This window comes from Parasteatoda tepidariorum, chromosome 12 (assembly GCF_982258835.1).
Source record: "Parasteatoda tepidariorum strain Cologne lab strain chromosome 12, Ptep-v5.0, whole genome shotgun sequence".
Classification (NCBI taxonomy): Eukaryota; Metazoa; Arthropoda; class Arachnida; order Araneae; family Theridiidae; genus Parasteatoda; species Parasteatoda tepidariorum.
Window position 1 is genome coordinate 2,423,861 of NC_141766.1, and position 15,673 is coordinate 2,439,533.

Below are 15,673 nucleotides of genomic sequence, written 5' to 3' on the forward strand. Positions count from 1 at the left end.
CCTAACTTGAATACCTGTGTTAATAGAAAAATTATATTCATTTATCTGTAGCTACATCTAGAATTATGTATTCATATCAAATTTTTTCATATATTCTTTTTGTTTAGAAATTTTTTTTAAAGTTTAATCAAATATCCTTATAGACAGTTATTGTAGATTATTTATATATCATTGAAAATATTCTTAAAACAATTTGCTGTGATAAACTTCATTATTATGGTACTCTTCCTGTCAATTTTTTCGGTCCCAAGAGTGTTCACTTAACTGAGGTTTCACTGTATGTGTGTGTGTGTGTTAGTTTAGTACTCTATAATAATGCACCCAACTTAAATCGAATGATTTATATCAACCTTTCTTTAATAAAGTGAGTTAAATCTTGATTTTAAACCCCCATTATTTAAATCATGCCTAATCTTCTTTTGTGTGTACCCTATTTTAATTTAATTTAAAATGTTTTCTTTTTTACCAGCTACAAATCAAAGCAAATCCAAAATTGTGCAGAGGCCAATGAAAGTATTGCAAAGAAGTTTAAAGCCTATGATAACTTCATCAAGTGACATTAAATGTGAACCAATTAGTGTTGATCAGCAACTTAGTAGTGTTCAACCAAAGGAAGAGATTAAATTTTCTCCTGATATTTGTAAAAATGAATTTCCTAATCCAACAACTATCTCTTCTAAAGACTATGCACAACAAAATTATCAAACTCAATATTCGATGAAAAACAGTACATCACAGCAATTTTGTCAACAGACCTACCAAATGCCTCAAAATCAGCATTATGGTAACTCTGCTCAGTTTATGTCTCAAAATAATTCACTTCTTACGACTCAGAATAAAACACCAACATTACATTTTTCTCAATCCGCTACTCAGCAGTATGGGCAATCTCAGAATCAGTGCACCTCAGAAAACCCTGACACATTTTCTCAGACAAGTTCTCAATTTCCTGTTCCTGCAAATATTGAAGAAAATTCTACTTGTCCATCCAATTCCCTATCACAAGGAAAATCACAACCAAGTAATTCAAACTATTCTCAAGAGTCTGATGTTCAAAAAACATATGGGCAAAATCAATCTCAAGCTCAATTTCCAAGTCAGCAAAGCACTCAAGATATTAATTTCCCTTTATCTCCCCCATCTTCTAGCCAAAAATGTATTAATCAACCTTCTCAGTTGTATTCACAGCAACAAAGTTTTTCTTCAAAACAACAACAGAATTTTGAACAACAGTCTTTGCAATATCAAAATTCTAGTTCTAAAAATGTTTCACAACATCCATATTCCCAAATGTCTCATACTTCAGAGAAAACAAACTCTCAATTTTCTCCACAAAATGTATTTCAACAATCTCCTCCTCATTCTCAGTTTACTCAAACTCAGAATTCTGGTCAATATTCTCAGCAGTCATCCACATCTGATTCTCAACAGTTTTCTCAACCGTTTTCTCAGTCTACGCCTGAGAATCAATTTTCTCAACCTACTTCCACTCCACAGCAATCTCCTACTCAACCTAAATTTTCACAGTCTTCTCCAAATCAGATTTATAATCAAACGTTTTCTCAACAGAATACTGAATATTCGGTTTCGCAATTACAGTATCAACAGCAAAACAATCAATCGTTTCCACCTCCGCAAAGTCCTCAAACTAACTTTAATCAAAATTCTCAAACTTTTCCGGAGTCTTCTCAACATTATTCAGATCAATCTTTGCAGCAGTTTTCACAAACTAATTATTCCCAACCTTATGCACAAACTGGGCAGCAGTTTCAACAACAAAATACTGGATTGCAAAATTTTCCTCCTACATCTCAACAAAATAATGCGCAGAATTTTTCATCAACATCTGTACAAAATACTGGTCAACAAAACTTTACGTCCTCTGGACAAGCAGGTTTTTCTTCATCTCAACAGAATTATTCAGCCTCTCAACAAGCTACTGGACAAAAGTTTAATTCACCATCTCAACAAAATACTGAACAGAATTTTGCCACTCCAACCCCAACCTATTCTCATCTTTCATCCCCAGTAGGAAAAGCTGGTAATAAGCAAGACCATTCCTTTGCTCTTCAGCCTTCAAACAATTTGCAGTTTTCTCCTTCTTCCTCTAAAAAATTGTGTAAATCTCCTACTCCTGGTAGTAGTGCTCAACAAAAATTCACCCAACAAATGTCATTTACTTCTCAAAAGCAAACTGACTCACAATATTCCCAGCAAGGGAATTCTTTTTGTTCCCAGTCTCAGAATGATGATCAATCATTTTCACAAAATTCACAAGCTTCTTTTCAGTATCCACCTCAAGTAACTAATAATGTACCTCAATATGGCCAAGCAGCTAAGCCATATCCTGGATATAGCCAAACATCTCCTCAATATAGTCAATCTGGTAATCAAACTGGACAATATAATCAACCAACACAATATGGACAGCAAGCTGCTCAGTCTTCACAATTTTCTCAGCAATCTAACTCTCAACTTTCTGCAAAATCCCAACAATATTCCCAAGCTACATCAAGTGATATATTCTCTCCAGCATCAAATACTACTCAATTCAACCAGAATGTTCAACCTTATTCCCAGGTATCTCAAACTGCTCAACCATCTCAAAATATTTCTCAGTTTGGACAACAGCCTGTTTGTCCTCAAAAGTCTTCACAAATTTCTCAGTATCCTCCGCAAGTCCAACAATCTACTCAACAATTCTCCCAAAATTCTGGGCAAACTCAGCAATGTCAACAAACTCAGTCATCTCCTCAGTATTCTCAACAGCATAATCAAAATAGTCAGGAAAATTCTCAACATTCTGGTATTAACTCTCAGTCATTTTCTCATCAATCTTCTCAAGACTTTAGCCAACAATCTTCACATTCACAGCAGTTTAATCATCCAACTCAACAATTTAATCAACAGAATTTGCAGTCTTCTCAAATAAATCAAACTCAACAATTTTCTCAGCAACCCATTCAAACAACCCAGTCTTTCTCGCACCAAATTAGTTCAAATACTTTAACTTATAAGCAGTCATCTCACCAATTCAATCAGCAATCTTCACAACAAACTCAACTTAATCAACCAACTAGCCATTCAACTCAGTCATATTCTCAAAAAACTCACGTTGGCCAATATTCTCAACAAACAAGCCAGTCTTCTCAGTTTCAACAACCTTCTCTACAATTTAGTCAACAAGTTCAGTCTCCACAACAATTTTCACAACCATCACTTTCCCCTCAGCAATTTTCACAACAGCCTGCACAGTCACCCCAACAGTTTACTCAGCAATCTAACTCATCACCCCAGTTTTCTCAACAGTCTAATCAATCTCCACAGCAACCAAATCCAACATCCCAGCAATTTGGGCAGCAATCTATCCACTCTCCTCAACAGTATAATCAACCAACACCTTCCCCTCAACAATTAGGACATCAACCAGCACCATCACCTCACCAATTTGTCCAACAACCTGCTCCATCACCACAGCAGTTTGGGCAACAACCAACTCCATCACCTCAGCAATTTGGGCAACCAATACCCTCACCTCAACAGTATGGGCAGCAGCCTGCACCGTCACCGCAGCAGTATGGGCAGCAGCCTGCTCCATCCCCTCAACAATATGGACAACAGCCTGCTCCATCACCTCAGCAGTATGGACAACAACCTACTCCATCTCCACAGCAGTATGGACAACAGCCTGTACCATCACCTCAACAGTATGGACAGCAACCTACACCATCTCCTCAGCAATATGGACAACAACCAGTTCCATCACCTCAACAGTTTGCCCAACAACCACCTCCATCCCCACAACAATATGGGCAACAGTCTACTCCATCGTCTCAGCAGTATGGGCAGCAATCAACATCTTCACAGCAGTATGGGCAGCAACCAGCAGCTTCTCCTCAACAATATGCGCAACAACCAACAGCATCTCCTCAACAGTATGGGCAGCAGCCATTATTGTCACCCCAACAATTTGGGCAACAGGCTTCATCCTCACAATATGGACAGCAGTCTGCATCTTCTCAATATGGACAGCAGTCTGCATCTTCTCAATATGGACAGCAGTCTGTTTCTTCACAGTATGGGCAGCAACCCAATTCTTCTCAATATGGACAGAAACCTGTTTCGTCTCCACAATTTGGGCAGCAATCATCTTCTCAACAATTTGGTCAGCTGTCTCTTCCATCATCTCAGTTTGATCAACAATCAGCTCAATCTCCTAAATTCCCACAGCAAGCAACATCTGGAACACAACAATTTTCTCAGCAAGTTAATACATCGCCACAACAGTATTCACCTCAGACAACAGCTACACCACAATTTCCTCAGTCATCACAGCAATATGGGGCACACAATGCACAACAAACTTCACAGACGACTGCACAATTTTCTCAACCTACTCAAAATTCAGCATCAGAAACTTATAACCAACAATCGCTGCATTCAGGTCAGTCTTCTCAGTTTCAAATGCAGCAACAACCTCAGCAGTTTTCCGGCTCATTTCCTCAAATATCAAGTCAAGCATCTAAGAATAGTTTCCAGTCAGAATATCAAAATCAATTGCAAGCAAATTTTCCTATCCAACAAGGATTGCCTGGTCAAAATGTTAATCAACAAACAGTTAAACAATCATCTCGAGGTGGTAAAGCCAAGCAAGGCCGGGGAAAAGCTTGTCAGCCTCTGTTGTCTCATACTTCCTTACAACATTCTGTGAAACAACCACCATCATTTTCAGTTCAAGCTTTTCAGAATAACTCTGTATCCACTCCACAGCGCCAAGCTAAATCCCAAAACATGAAATCTATCCAATGTGCTAATAATAGTTCTTCCTTTCAACCTCTGGATACCTCAATAATTAATCAAGATAATTTTACTTTGCAACATATTAAGCAAGATTCTCCTGGGTCATTTTCAGCAAAATGCTCTAAAGCAGTTCTACAAGTAAAACCACAAATAATGTGTACAGACTCTGTGCAAAATTCTCAAAGTAAAGATTCTATGCAGCTGGAAAATGAAACACAAAACTCAACTAATTCAGATGTGATGCCTTACAGAGATAAAATGGACTCTTCTATTAATTATGAATGGGTAAGTTTCCTTTTTTCTTTTAAGTGTAAATATTTTGAAACTAGAAAAGCTTTAGATTTTAAGATGCTAAATGCTGTAGCATCTTGATTATTCAAACCTCTTAACTGAATATCTAAATTCTGAGGTTGTTACATACACAGATTTTCTTTTTTACTACCTTTTGCAATTAATATTGTGTTGTGGTGACTTAATACTCCCTCTCCAATGTTTGTTCTTTATTCTAAGTATTTTCTCCTGTATTGCCTTCCAGATAATACCTAGTGAAAGAATTTTTTATCTTAATTCCTCTATCTCAAATCCTATAAATTTTGAACCACATATAATGATAAAAGTTTAAGTCAAGATATGAAATTCCTCAACTGTATCACTAGTTTAGTAAATGAACGAGGCAGTTAAGCAATCTTTTCATAGGTCCTTATAATAGATAACGATTTTATACTGCTTGACTTACAGACATTAAACATTTTCTGTGAGCAATCAGCAAGTAATTCTAGTTGGCTGATTTGGTAAGAAATCTTATTATTCATCTGTTTATTTATTAGTGTAATTTAGTTTAACTGCTGTATAGCTTCCACTTCTACTAAAAAGAACATGTGTTTATTGTGTAATCTACATTTTAGTGCACAGTATGTAGTGTTTTTAAAAAGTGCTTATTTTTGATTTTTGTTTTTTAAAAGCTCTTAAAGATGTTTTTTTTTATTGGGTGTTTTTAAAAAGTGCTTAATTTTCCCTTTTTTAAAATGAGATTTTTTTCTTTACCATATTGATTTTCGCCACGTATTATGCAAAAGCTTGGTTTTCACATTGTTCTATTCAAAGTTTTCACGATTCATTCAAACACAATGCATTTCGGCGTACCGTCGGTCTGTTAGTATATGCAAGTGCGAATCATTTTATATGTTTGATGAAATAATTGTGGATCAGCATGAGCATCTACTGAGCTGTGTTTTGTGAGATTCCTGCACTCTCATGTGCAACTTTGTTGCATTTTGCAAGAGCACATTTAAAAAGTCATTTTACACATTGCGAAAAATAAGAAAACTACCATCTTCCAAGCAGGTCAATATCAGTTCACTATTTTATAACAATTTGTGTATAAATTTATTTTTGATTTTCCCTGATGATCACAGAAAGTCTGCAGAAAATTGCTGGGTACCGCATCGGCAGGTACCCTGCACACCACGATAATTTAACTTAGAAATAAATACGAATAGACAGAAACAGAACAGAAAAGAAAAATTTTAAATATTTCGTGGTTTAATATTTCAGCTCTTAATTTCTATAAACCTCTTAAAAATTTTGAACTGCTTAACATCTTCTGCATTTTAATAATTTCACCTGCTATATTAAAAATTGAGGTTGACAGGTATTCATTTGTTCACTCAATGAATGAACATTATTTTTTGAAAGTATACGAATTGCTGAAACAAAGATTTTATATTTTTAGAGAATATATAAATTTATTCTATTTCTAATAACAAATATTATTAAATTTAATCACCTTTTTAAATGCTAGAAATGTATTGTTAATATTATTTTTTATAGGCAATTCCTATAATGAAAGATTATGTTCTTGGAGTTTTGGAAAACAGTCATAAAATGATGGTTCTTTTTGTCATAATTGCTGAAACATTACACATGGGTGACAAATTGCTAGTCTTTAGCCAATCACTTTCAACTTTAGATTTGTTGGAGCATTTTCTAGGAAAAATACAAGTACCACCAAAACCAGGCCAAATTGAAGAAATCACTACCGAAACATGGTGCCGAAATAAAAACTATTTTCGTAAGTATATTTTTCTTATAATAAATAATCTTGTTACTATTAACCATGTACTGATATATGAAACAAAGGTATCTAAAATTTTTCACTCCCTTTACATTTATACAGTCTATGTTCTTTAGTACAACCCCCATTGCTGCAATCCTCCCATTATAACAACTGATACATGAAGTCTCTTTTGCTGTTCCAGGGTCACCAAGTTATTTTAACACCCATTAAAACTTCTGAACTGAACCATTTATTCCATAACAACTAAAATTTTGTTTAATTTATTTTAACTCTTAGAAAATCACTCCAAAAACATGTAGAGGATGATTAGATACTGTGATGAGGTGATTTGAAGAATGAGAATCCAATTAAATAAATTTAATAACATTTAAACATAACCAATTTAAATTGAAAGGACAGAAATAATAGCGTTCTTTCTCCTTGAGTGTGAGAGCATGACTGGCTCTCATTGGTTTGTGATAAAAGTGCAAAGGGAAAAGAGAAACTTTAATAATTGATTTGGCTGTAAATGTTTCCTAACAGCCCCTCCCCCTGGAACGGGGTCATGATACATACATTAACAAATTTACAACATAAAGTAAGACTATTAAATTAAGAAATATTTAATATCTTTCTTCTTTCAATCTTTTAATGAAATGCAATGTAAAATTTACAAAATATGATAATAATGTAAATTATATAATATGTTCTGTAACAAATCTTTTTTGAAAATGCTCACACCAGCCTGATCTGGTAATAGTAATAGGCTTTTCATTTGCATTCGGTGATGAATCAGACTCTGAAGATGAATTATTTGATATTAAACTATCTGAAATTTGACATACCAAGCAACACAATGGGTAAAACTTTGGACCATTTCATTGTATTATGTGCCATAATAGCACTTTTTAAATGACAATGCAATCTTTTTGTAATTCTTTTGGAAATTGAATGATAGCAATTACTACGAATTTAATTTGTTCCAAGAATGTTAGTAAGTTCTTGGAATCGTTTGGATCAGTAGTAATTCCTTGTGCAAAAATATATCTCTATAGCTGAAAATAGGCCTCACTTGCCTACCTAGAAGAAATTCGATTTCCTCCCTCAAATCACCCCCATTTCTCATACAGAGGAGTGAGTAGTAGTTTTTAGGTATCATTTATAATAACATAAAGCTTTTGGTCAAAAAATATATTGGTTATTAATTTCACCAAAGAAACACTTTTTTTCCTTAGCTGTAATTATTGGACTAGATGGTAAAGAAGTTTTTAGCTTTTTTCAGATATTATTGACGTAATTTTTTTGTCTAATTATTTAACATGCAATTTTTATCTAAATATGGTTTAAGCCTTTTTTTAAGTTTTATTTCTACAGAAAACTTGTAGAGTAAATGTTCTTAAGCAGAAATTCTTAGTTATTCTTTGTTGCATTTCTAATACATTATTTTTATTTAGTAATGCATTTTTTCCTAGCTCTGTTGAATAGGGTATTAAATGTAAGTTTATATGCTCAGATAGCCGACCGGCCTGTGTAGGGGGCAGGGAACTGTTCTGGCATCAGAAAGGTTCTGGGTTCGAATCCCGAGCAAGGCATGGATGTTCTATCCTTTTCTGTACTATCTGCCCTCACTGTGGGAGCGGCGTTGGCCCACCTAATATGGTGCCCCTGAGAGAGAGGCGAACAAAATCGCCCTGTATATGCCTGAATTGATGGATAACACAGGTGGGCATTGGAAAAGAAAAAAAAATATATGCTCAGATATGCCTGAAAACATAATTTTACAAGCATGCATTGTGCTGTTCCAAATATAATAATGATTTGCTCCATAAACCAAATTTACTTGCTCCAAAGTTTATATATTGCTGTTCTATCATTATATATTTTTAAAAAAAATTATTAGACTTCAATCATGAAATTTTTACAAAATGTTATGCTATGCTCTCCTTATGAAAGCATTTTCATGCATAGAAAACTGAACTGTTTTAAAATATTTTCTTTAATTTGTGTGCCTGTTTATGTGAAGCTGAAATAAATTTTTATACATGTGTAGGATTAGATGGCAGCACTTCTGCTCAAGAAAGAGAAAAACTTATAAATGAATTTAACCGAAATGATAGTGTTTCACTATTTCTTCTATCTACAAGAGCTGGATGTCTTGGCATCAACTTAGTTGGTGCAAATCGCATTGTGGTTATGGATGCTTCTTGGAATCCTTGTCATGATGCTCAGGTATGTTAAATTTGTTTATAAAAGACTGATAGGAGTGGAGTCTCTACACAATTTTTTTAAGCTATGTTCATTATTTTACATTCATCAATATTTAACATTCCGAACAGAGGAGATTTTTAGGACAATATTTGATTATTCAATTATATGATATAAATCTAGTTTTGGCTACACTAAAGCAATCAGCTGAAAGTTTGGAAAAAATGGGATGAGAGAAGAATTACTTTATGTGGAAAAACATTATGTGGAGAAACATTACTTTATGTGGAAAACAAAAAGTTCTGAAGTTGAAAAAAAAATTCCTGTTTTAATATATATAAGAATTATAAATATACATATTTTTTTCACAAACCTACTAGTGAAATGTTTCATGTTATTTCTCTGAAATACTAAGAAATTGGAATAAAAAATGTTAGGAATATTGTTATAACTGTAATGTAATTATTTTTATTATTACAATTTGTTTTCCTTTATATATAGTCGAATGCTAAAGCTGTTTGATGCTGAATAATCTTTTATGAACTTTTTCATGTACTTTTTTTTTTCTTCTAACACTCCACATAGTTTTCTGGATTTATAAACTTTTTTTTACAGAAAATTTAACTGTGCATTATTCCTAAAATTGGCTAAACCTTAAAATTGTAAATTTGTTTTGCTATACTTTTCTGTTCAATCAAAAATATTGTTACTAGTAGCGAATTTTTGTTGTATTGAATGAATGTTTCACTGGAATTCTCTAGAAATTGCTTTAACTTATTCCAATTAAGACTCATTTTGGACCAGGCAACAGTCGCAACCAACCGCAGGGTGACTAAATATAAAAAATGGCAAAATTGACTGTAAATCACTATTAATTAGTAAAAGAATACAAAATATTGAATTCTAAATTGACAAAACTATCTTTGAAAGAAACGCCCTTAAAAGCAGCAGAATTTTCAAAAGAAAGAATAATTGAAGCAATAAAGAAAACAATGGAAATAAAAATATGACCACCGAAGCCGACATCTTCAGGGGGTACCTTCCTCGGAAGCAATAAAACAAAACCTTTTCTATTGAGAGAGAGGACAAATGCCAAAATTAACTCTCTCAGTACCCCGAAGGTTTTGTAGAAGTCCAAGAAAAAATACATGAAATACATAAAACCAAATCAGAAAAGAAATTTCAACAAAATTTTGAGAAAATAAAAACTCACATTAAACCGGTCAAACAGCAATTTCACAAACAAACTAAATGCAAAGAAAACCCTAAAACAAAAGAAAACAACGCCCTCTATTAAAATGCGCAGAATGAAAGAAAGAATAGTAAAAGAAAAGATTACGTAACAATTTAGTTTAATGCTTAACTGGGGCTGCTCAGTTAAGACTTGATTTTCGCCCTGTTGAAAGAAATAATAAACTAGTATTCTTCAATCATTTTCTTAATCAAAAAATTAATATTACAATAATTAAAAAGAAAATCATTATTTCTCAAATTATTCAAAAAATTATTCACAGCCTCCTGAAAACTTTCAACGTTATTGCAAATATTTTTTATCCTAACCAATTGTGGAAAAACTAAATTTTTGAAAATTTTATTACGCAGATTAGTATTAAAGTTGCAGAAATAAATAACTCTAAATTTAAAAGCCTTTCTTTTATCAAAAACACCAATTTTAATTATTTTATCAACAATATCAATTTTAAAATCTAAATATTCAACATTTAAGCAATTCTCATTGGTTTTCTTCAAAACCAAATCTTTAGCATAAAAACTATAAATAAAATTATAATTATCACAATTAAACAAAATCAGATCATCAATATATCTGAAAGCAATAAAATTCATTATATTCAGGAAATTTAGCTTCAAAAAAATGCAAAAAAATATTAGCAAAAGCACCAGAAAAGAAATTATTACCTTGTGGAATTCCAGTAATTTGTTTATAAAAATCTAGACCATTAAAAAGTACATTTTCAAAAAGATTAAACCTACACAAATCCAACCAATAAGATTTATCTATTTTCTCATTAAATAAATACTTATCATAAATGCCGTTACAAATTTCAATAATCTGTGCATGTGGAATACTTGTGTACAAATTTTCAAAATCAAAAGTATTAATGCTAGAAATATCATTATTATTAATATAATCCAAAACTTTAACATTACTGTTTATAACAATATTTTTCTCCTTTTTAATTTTAAGTAAAATAATTTTTAAAAAATTAAAAAACCTTTTTACTAATATAAGAATTGTAATAATTAGTACTACACGCAATAAACCTAAATTTAACTGAACTTTCATGAAATTTAACAATAGGAAATAAATATGGAAATGTAATCCCATTTAACCTAAATTTTAATTTTTTACTAAATGCAATAATTCTTTTTTCAATAACTTTCTTATCTTCTTTTAATTTTAAATAAGTATTATTTGCGTTATATTCTCCAATAATAAATTTAAAAAAAATATATATTTACACATAATACAAAAATTATTTGATGCTTTATCAACAACAGTAACAATAAATTTATCTTTAAGAATTTTAATATTCCTAGACAAATCATAATCAATAATAGTACCACTAGGATATGAACTAAAACTGGTATTAAATAAATTAAATTTAACTTTTTCAATTATTTTAGCTTTCCATTCTGAAAAACCCTCAATGGACCAATGGTATTTTCTGGAAATTTTTGCTATAAAAAAATCAAGATCCTTTTTAATGTATAAAATAAAATCTTCATTTTCATTTTAAATCTTGTCCTAAATTTTGAACCTTTACTTAAAATATTAATTAAATCTTGATCACCAACATTCTCCAAATTTTCCTTAATAATATGTCCATAATCATTATCAATATATTGAGAAAAATCCATTTCATTACAATAATAATCAAATTTAGAAATACAATTTAAATTTCAACTTAAAAAATTATAATTACATAGGGTGAACTAACCAGTGAAAGAACACTTAAGCTTTGCTTGCTTTTTAAAAAATCATATTAATTTCAAAATTCATAATTTTAGTTAAATGACAGTGTCAACATATTTGTTACTAATTGCAAATTATGTTAAAATTTTTTAGAGAACTTACATAATATTGTTTTAAAGTTTTGGAGGTTCAAATAACAAGTAGTAAGAAGACCAAGTGAAGGAACAGCTCTTACCAGTGAAGGAACACAAAATTGCACTGTAAAGGAACACTTAATTTTGGTTATTTTTTAATGCTCTTTATGAATTTAGTAGCCATACAAATATATAAAAACAAGACTTCAGGAAATTATAACATACAAGTACTTGTAAAATGCTAACTTTTTTCTGTAATTATGAACTAGACATTAAAGTGATGTTAAATACAAAATAAATATAAAAAAATCATTCTTTCTTATAATTTGACAGTCAAATCTAAATCGTGTCACCCGATGCTGTTTATTATCATTATTATTTTATCACCTTTTTGTTTACTCTTTTTCCTCTTATTTCTTGAAGCTTTTTTTCTTTTTTAAGTATTTTTTCTTTCTTTTTCTTCTCCATATTCTCTTGTTTTAACTTTTTTTAGATCTTTCAGCTTCTTGAAATTTTTGCCATTTCTCTGAAGTTAGTGCAAAAGGTAATTTATTCGTTTTTCTTCTTATATTTGACCTTTCTTTTTATCATCAATATTTGGCCAATGTAAATGGTTCTTCTAAGCTTCTTCTGATTTTTCAGCAACATTTCTAGAATGCCTTTCTCGAAAATAGACGGGGGAAAGGTGTCTTAAAAGTTTGAGGAAAATCCATCTCTTGTTGACTTATATCTAGAGGATCTTTAGAAGTACTGATTATACTTATAGAATCATTTCTTTTTTCAACTAAGATAGGATCAGCATGAGGACTCATTTCAAATTCGATATCTAAGATGCATTCATTATCAATACCAGCTTCAATTCCTAAGTTTGACTTAACCAAGTGGTCTTCTTTTAATACGTACTTCTTCCATATTGAAAAAAGTACAGGTTCTTGGACATTTTCGATATTAGACTTTTCAGTTAATGCTGCATTAAAAATTTGCAACGTATCTTGAGGGTTTTCCCTCTCAAGCTTCTGAAGAAATTGAGTATCATTTCTGTTTAACTCTGTTTTTTGTTGAGGAGCTTGCTTCTAAATTCTAACATAGTAAAGTAATTTTTATAAATTATATAATCGCATTGCTATCCTATAATGATAACTTATTAGGAGTTCTTGGTGCAAAAGCCAGCGAAAAAATTTTCTATTCACATTTTTATGATTATATTTAATTAGTTTTCGATTTGTGAACATAGTTTATTAAGTTGCCTAACATTTGATGTAACTACACACCCCATTAATAAATATAAATTATAATTTTTTCATAAATTAAGCTATTAAATTAACATTTTGAACTGAAATTATTTCAGGAATTATTCCTACAATTTTTAACAAAATTTCGGTTGTCCTCTATATAACAGAATTACTTATCCTAGAGTCATGTAAAATCATATTTCACACATTACTGTTCATTCACTGGAAGTATTCCCAGTGAAGGAACATGCCTGTTTCTTCACTGGTTAGAAGTTGTTTTTTGTCTTTTAAACAGAATTTTGATGTATAATATGATTAAAAGTACAAGAAAATTAGAAAATTTCTTTTATTTTCATAAACTGGGGAGAAAAAAAAAACCAGTGAAGGAACACTTGTTCCTTCACTGGTTTTTCATCGTTTGGTGATCCAGTGAATAAACACCACCTTATCTCAGTACTTGATTATGCTATGGTGCTTTAAAAAAAAAAACGTAACTTCAATAACTATATTTTGAATTCTCTTTTTCACAGTGAGAAAAATAAGACTATTACATGCAATTAATTCCACTTGAAACATATAAATACAAACACTCACCTTATGATTTTTTCAACAAAACAAGGTGTTGCAGAGATAATAACAAATTCAAAAATTTTTCCAGAGAAGTCTATTTGACCAGGTAATCCAAAACATTGCTTGATGACTTCCTATTGTTTGGCAGTAAGCTATTGTTACCAATCATTCTAAGGAAAAACTTTCAAATTCTTAATTTTAATCAATATATATGAAATGTTCCTTCACTGGTTGGTTTACCTTACCTTTTTTCTAAGTGTAGAAGAATATTTATAAGCAGCTGAAACCTTAATTTTCTTTAAAGGAAAAAAAAACAGTAAGACCATGTATAACCTGTGGCAACTTAGAAATTTCAAATTTTTTATCATGAAAATTAATCGTACGAAAAGCCCTTTCAACACTAGAAACCTTAGTAAAGAACAAATCAGTTTTACTATCATCAAGTTTTGATTTAATCAAATCCAAAATAATAAATTTAATAAGTTCAGTATCAAATTTAATCTTTGAAACAAAATTAATAAGGAAACTTTTAAGAACTTTATTTTTAAAACCAAAAATATATTTCTTAATAATAAAAATATTATTCATATTATATTAATAATATATTGGATTATGTGGTTTTGGATTATATTAATAATAATGATATTTCTAGCATTAATACTTTTGATTTTGAAAATTTGTGCACAAGTATTCCACATGCCCAGATTATTGAAATTTGTAACGGCATTTATGATAAGTATTTATTTAATGAGAAAATAGATAAATCTTATTAGTTGGATTTATGTAGGTTTAGAGTTTCCTTTAGTTTATTAGTTTTAGAGTTGCCTTTGCATTTAGTTTGTTAGTGAAATCGCTGTTTGACCTGTTTAATGTGAGTTTTTATTTTCTCAAGATTTTGTTGAAATTTCTCTTCTGATTTGGTTTTATGTATTTCATGTATTTTTTCTTGGACTTTTACTGCTACTGAGAGAGTTAGTTTTGGCATTTGTCCTCTCTCTCAATAGAAAAGGTTTTGTTTTATGGCTTCCGAGGCCGGTACCCCCTGAAGACGTCGGCTTCAGTGGTCATATTTTTATTTCCTTATTTCCATTGTTTTCTTTATTGCTTCAACTGTAAATCACTATTTTTCTCTCAAATATCTGAAAACTACTTTATTTCACACTCATTTTGATTTTCTTAGACATGAACCGAAGGAGACTATTCTATTTCAGTCATCCAAATATTTTGATGTGTTTTCTTTTAAATAATATTAAATATAATATAGTTTTCTAATTATCTTTCTTTTTTTTATTTTACAACTTATATACATTTTATCTCCAATGATTTATTTATTTATTTTCATTTCCATTTGCATTCTACCTATTTTTAATTTTTAAAATGATTATTTTTTTAAAAAAAGATATGGAATTATTAATTAATTTACTATAAGCTGGCTAAAGATTTCAGGAGGATTAAGTTTGGTTATCAAAGGCTTAATTTAGGTCAAGTTAAATCTAATTAATGTAATTTCACTATTATGATCACAAGTATATTAGATTTGTTTTGAGATGAAAACGTTTTCTGTTTGTTAATAAACATAATTTTTTGTTATATTGTATTACTTAAACTCACACCCTGAATTTTATTGGCTAAAATCATATCATGGTGCGTTGCATTTTTAGAAAGTGATTAAAGGTGCTTATTTTCGTTTGTTAAAAGCCCTTAAAGGTACTTTTTTCATTGGGTGTTTTTAAAAAGTGTT

At 30.8% G+C, this 15,673-nt stretch overlaps 1 protein-coding gene across 5 annotated transcripts in view; it reads left to right on the forward strand.

Annotated features, from left to right (window-relative positions):
- The window catches only part of LOC107437471 (uncharacterized), a 181,299-nt gene that overhangs the window by 100,478 nt on the left and 65,148 nt on the right, over window positions 1-15,673 (forward strand). For all 5 annotated transcript variants that reach the window (XM_087155771.1, XM_087155767.1, XM_087155769.1 and 2 more), the window contains exons 14-16: window positions 470-5,085; window positions 6,631-6,871; window positions 8,907-9,085. In XM_087155771.1, coding sequence (XP_087011897.1) covers window positions 470-5,085; window positions 6,631-6,871; window positions 8,907-9,085 — 5,036 coding nt within the window. The remainder of the gene's footprint in view (window positions 1-469; window positions 5,086-6,630; window positions 6,872-8,906; window positions 9,086-15,673) is intronic.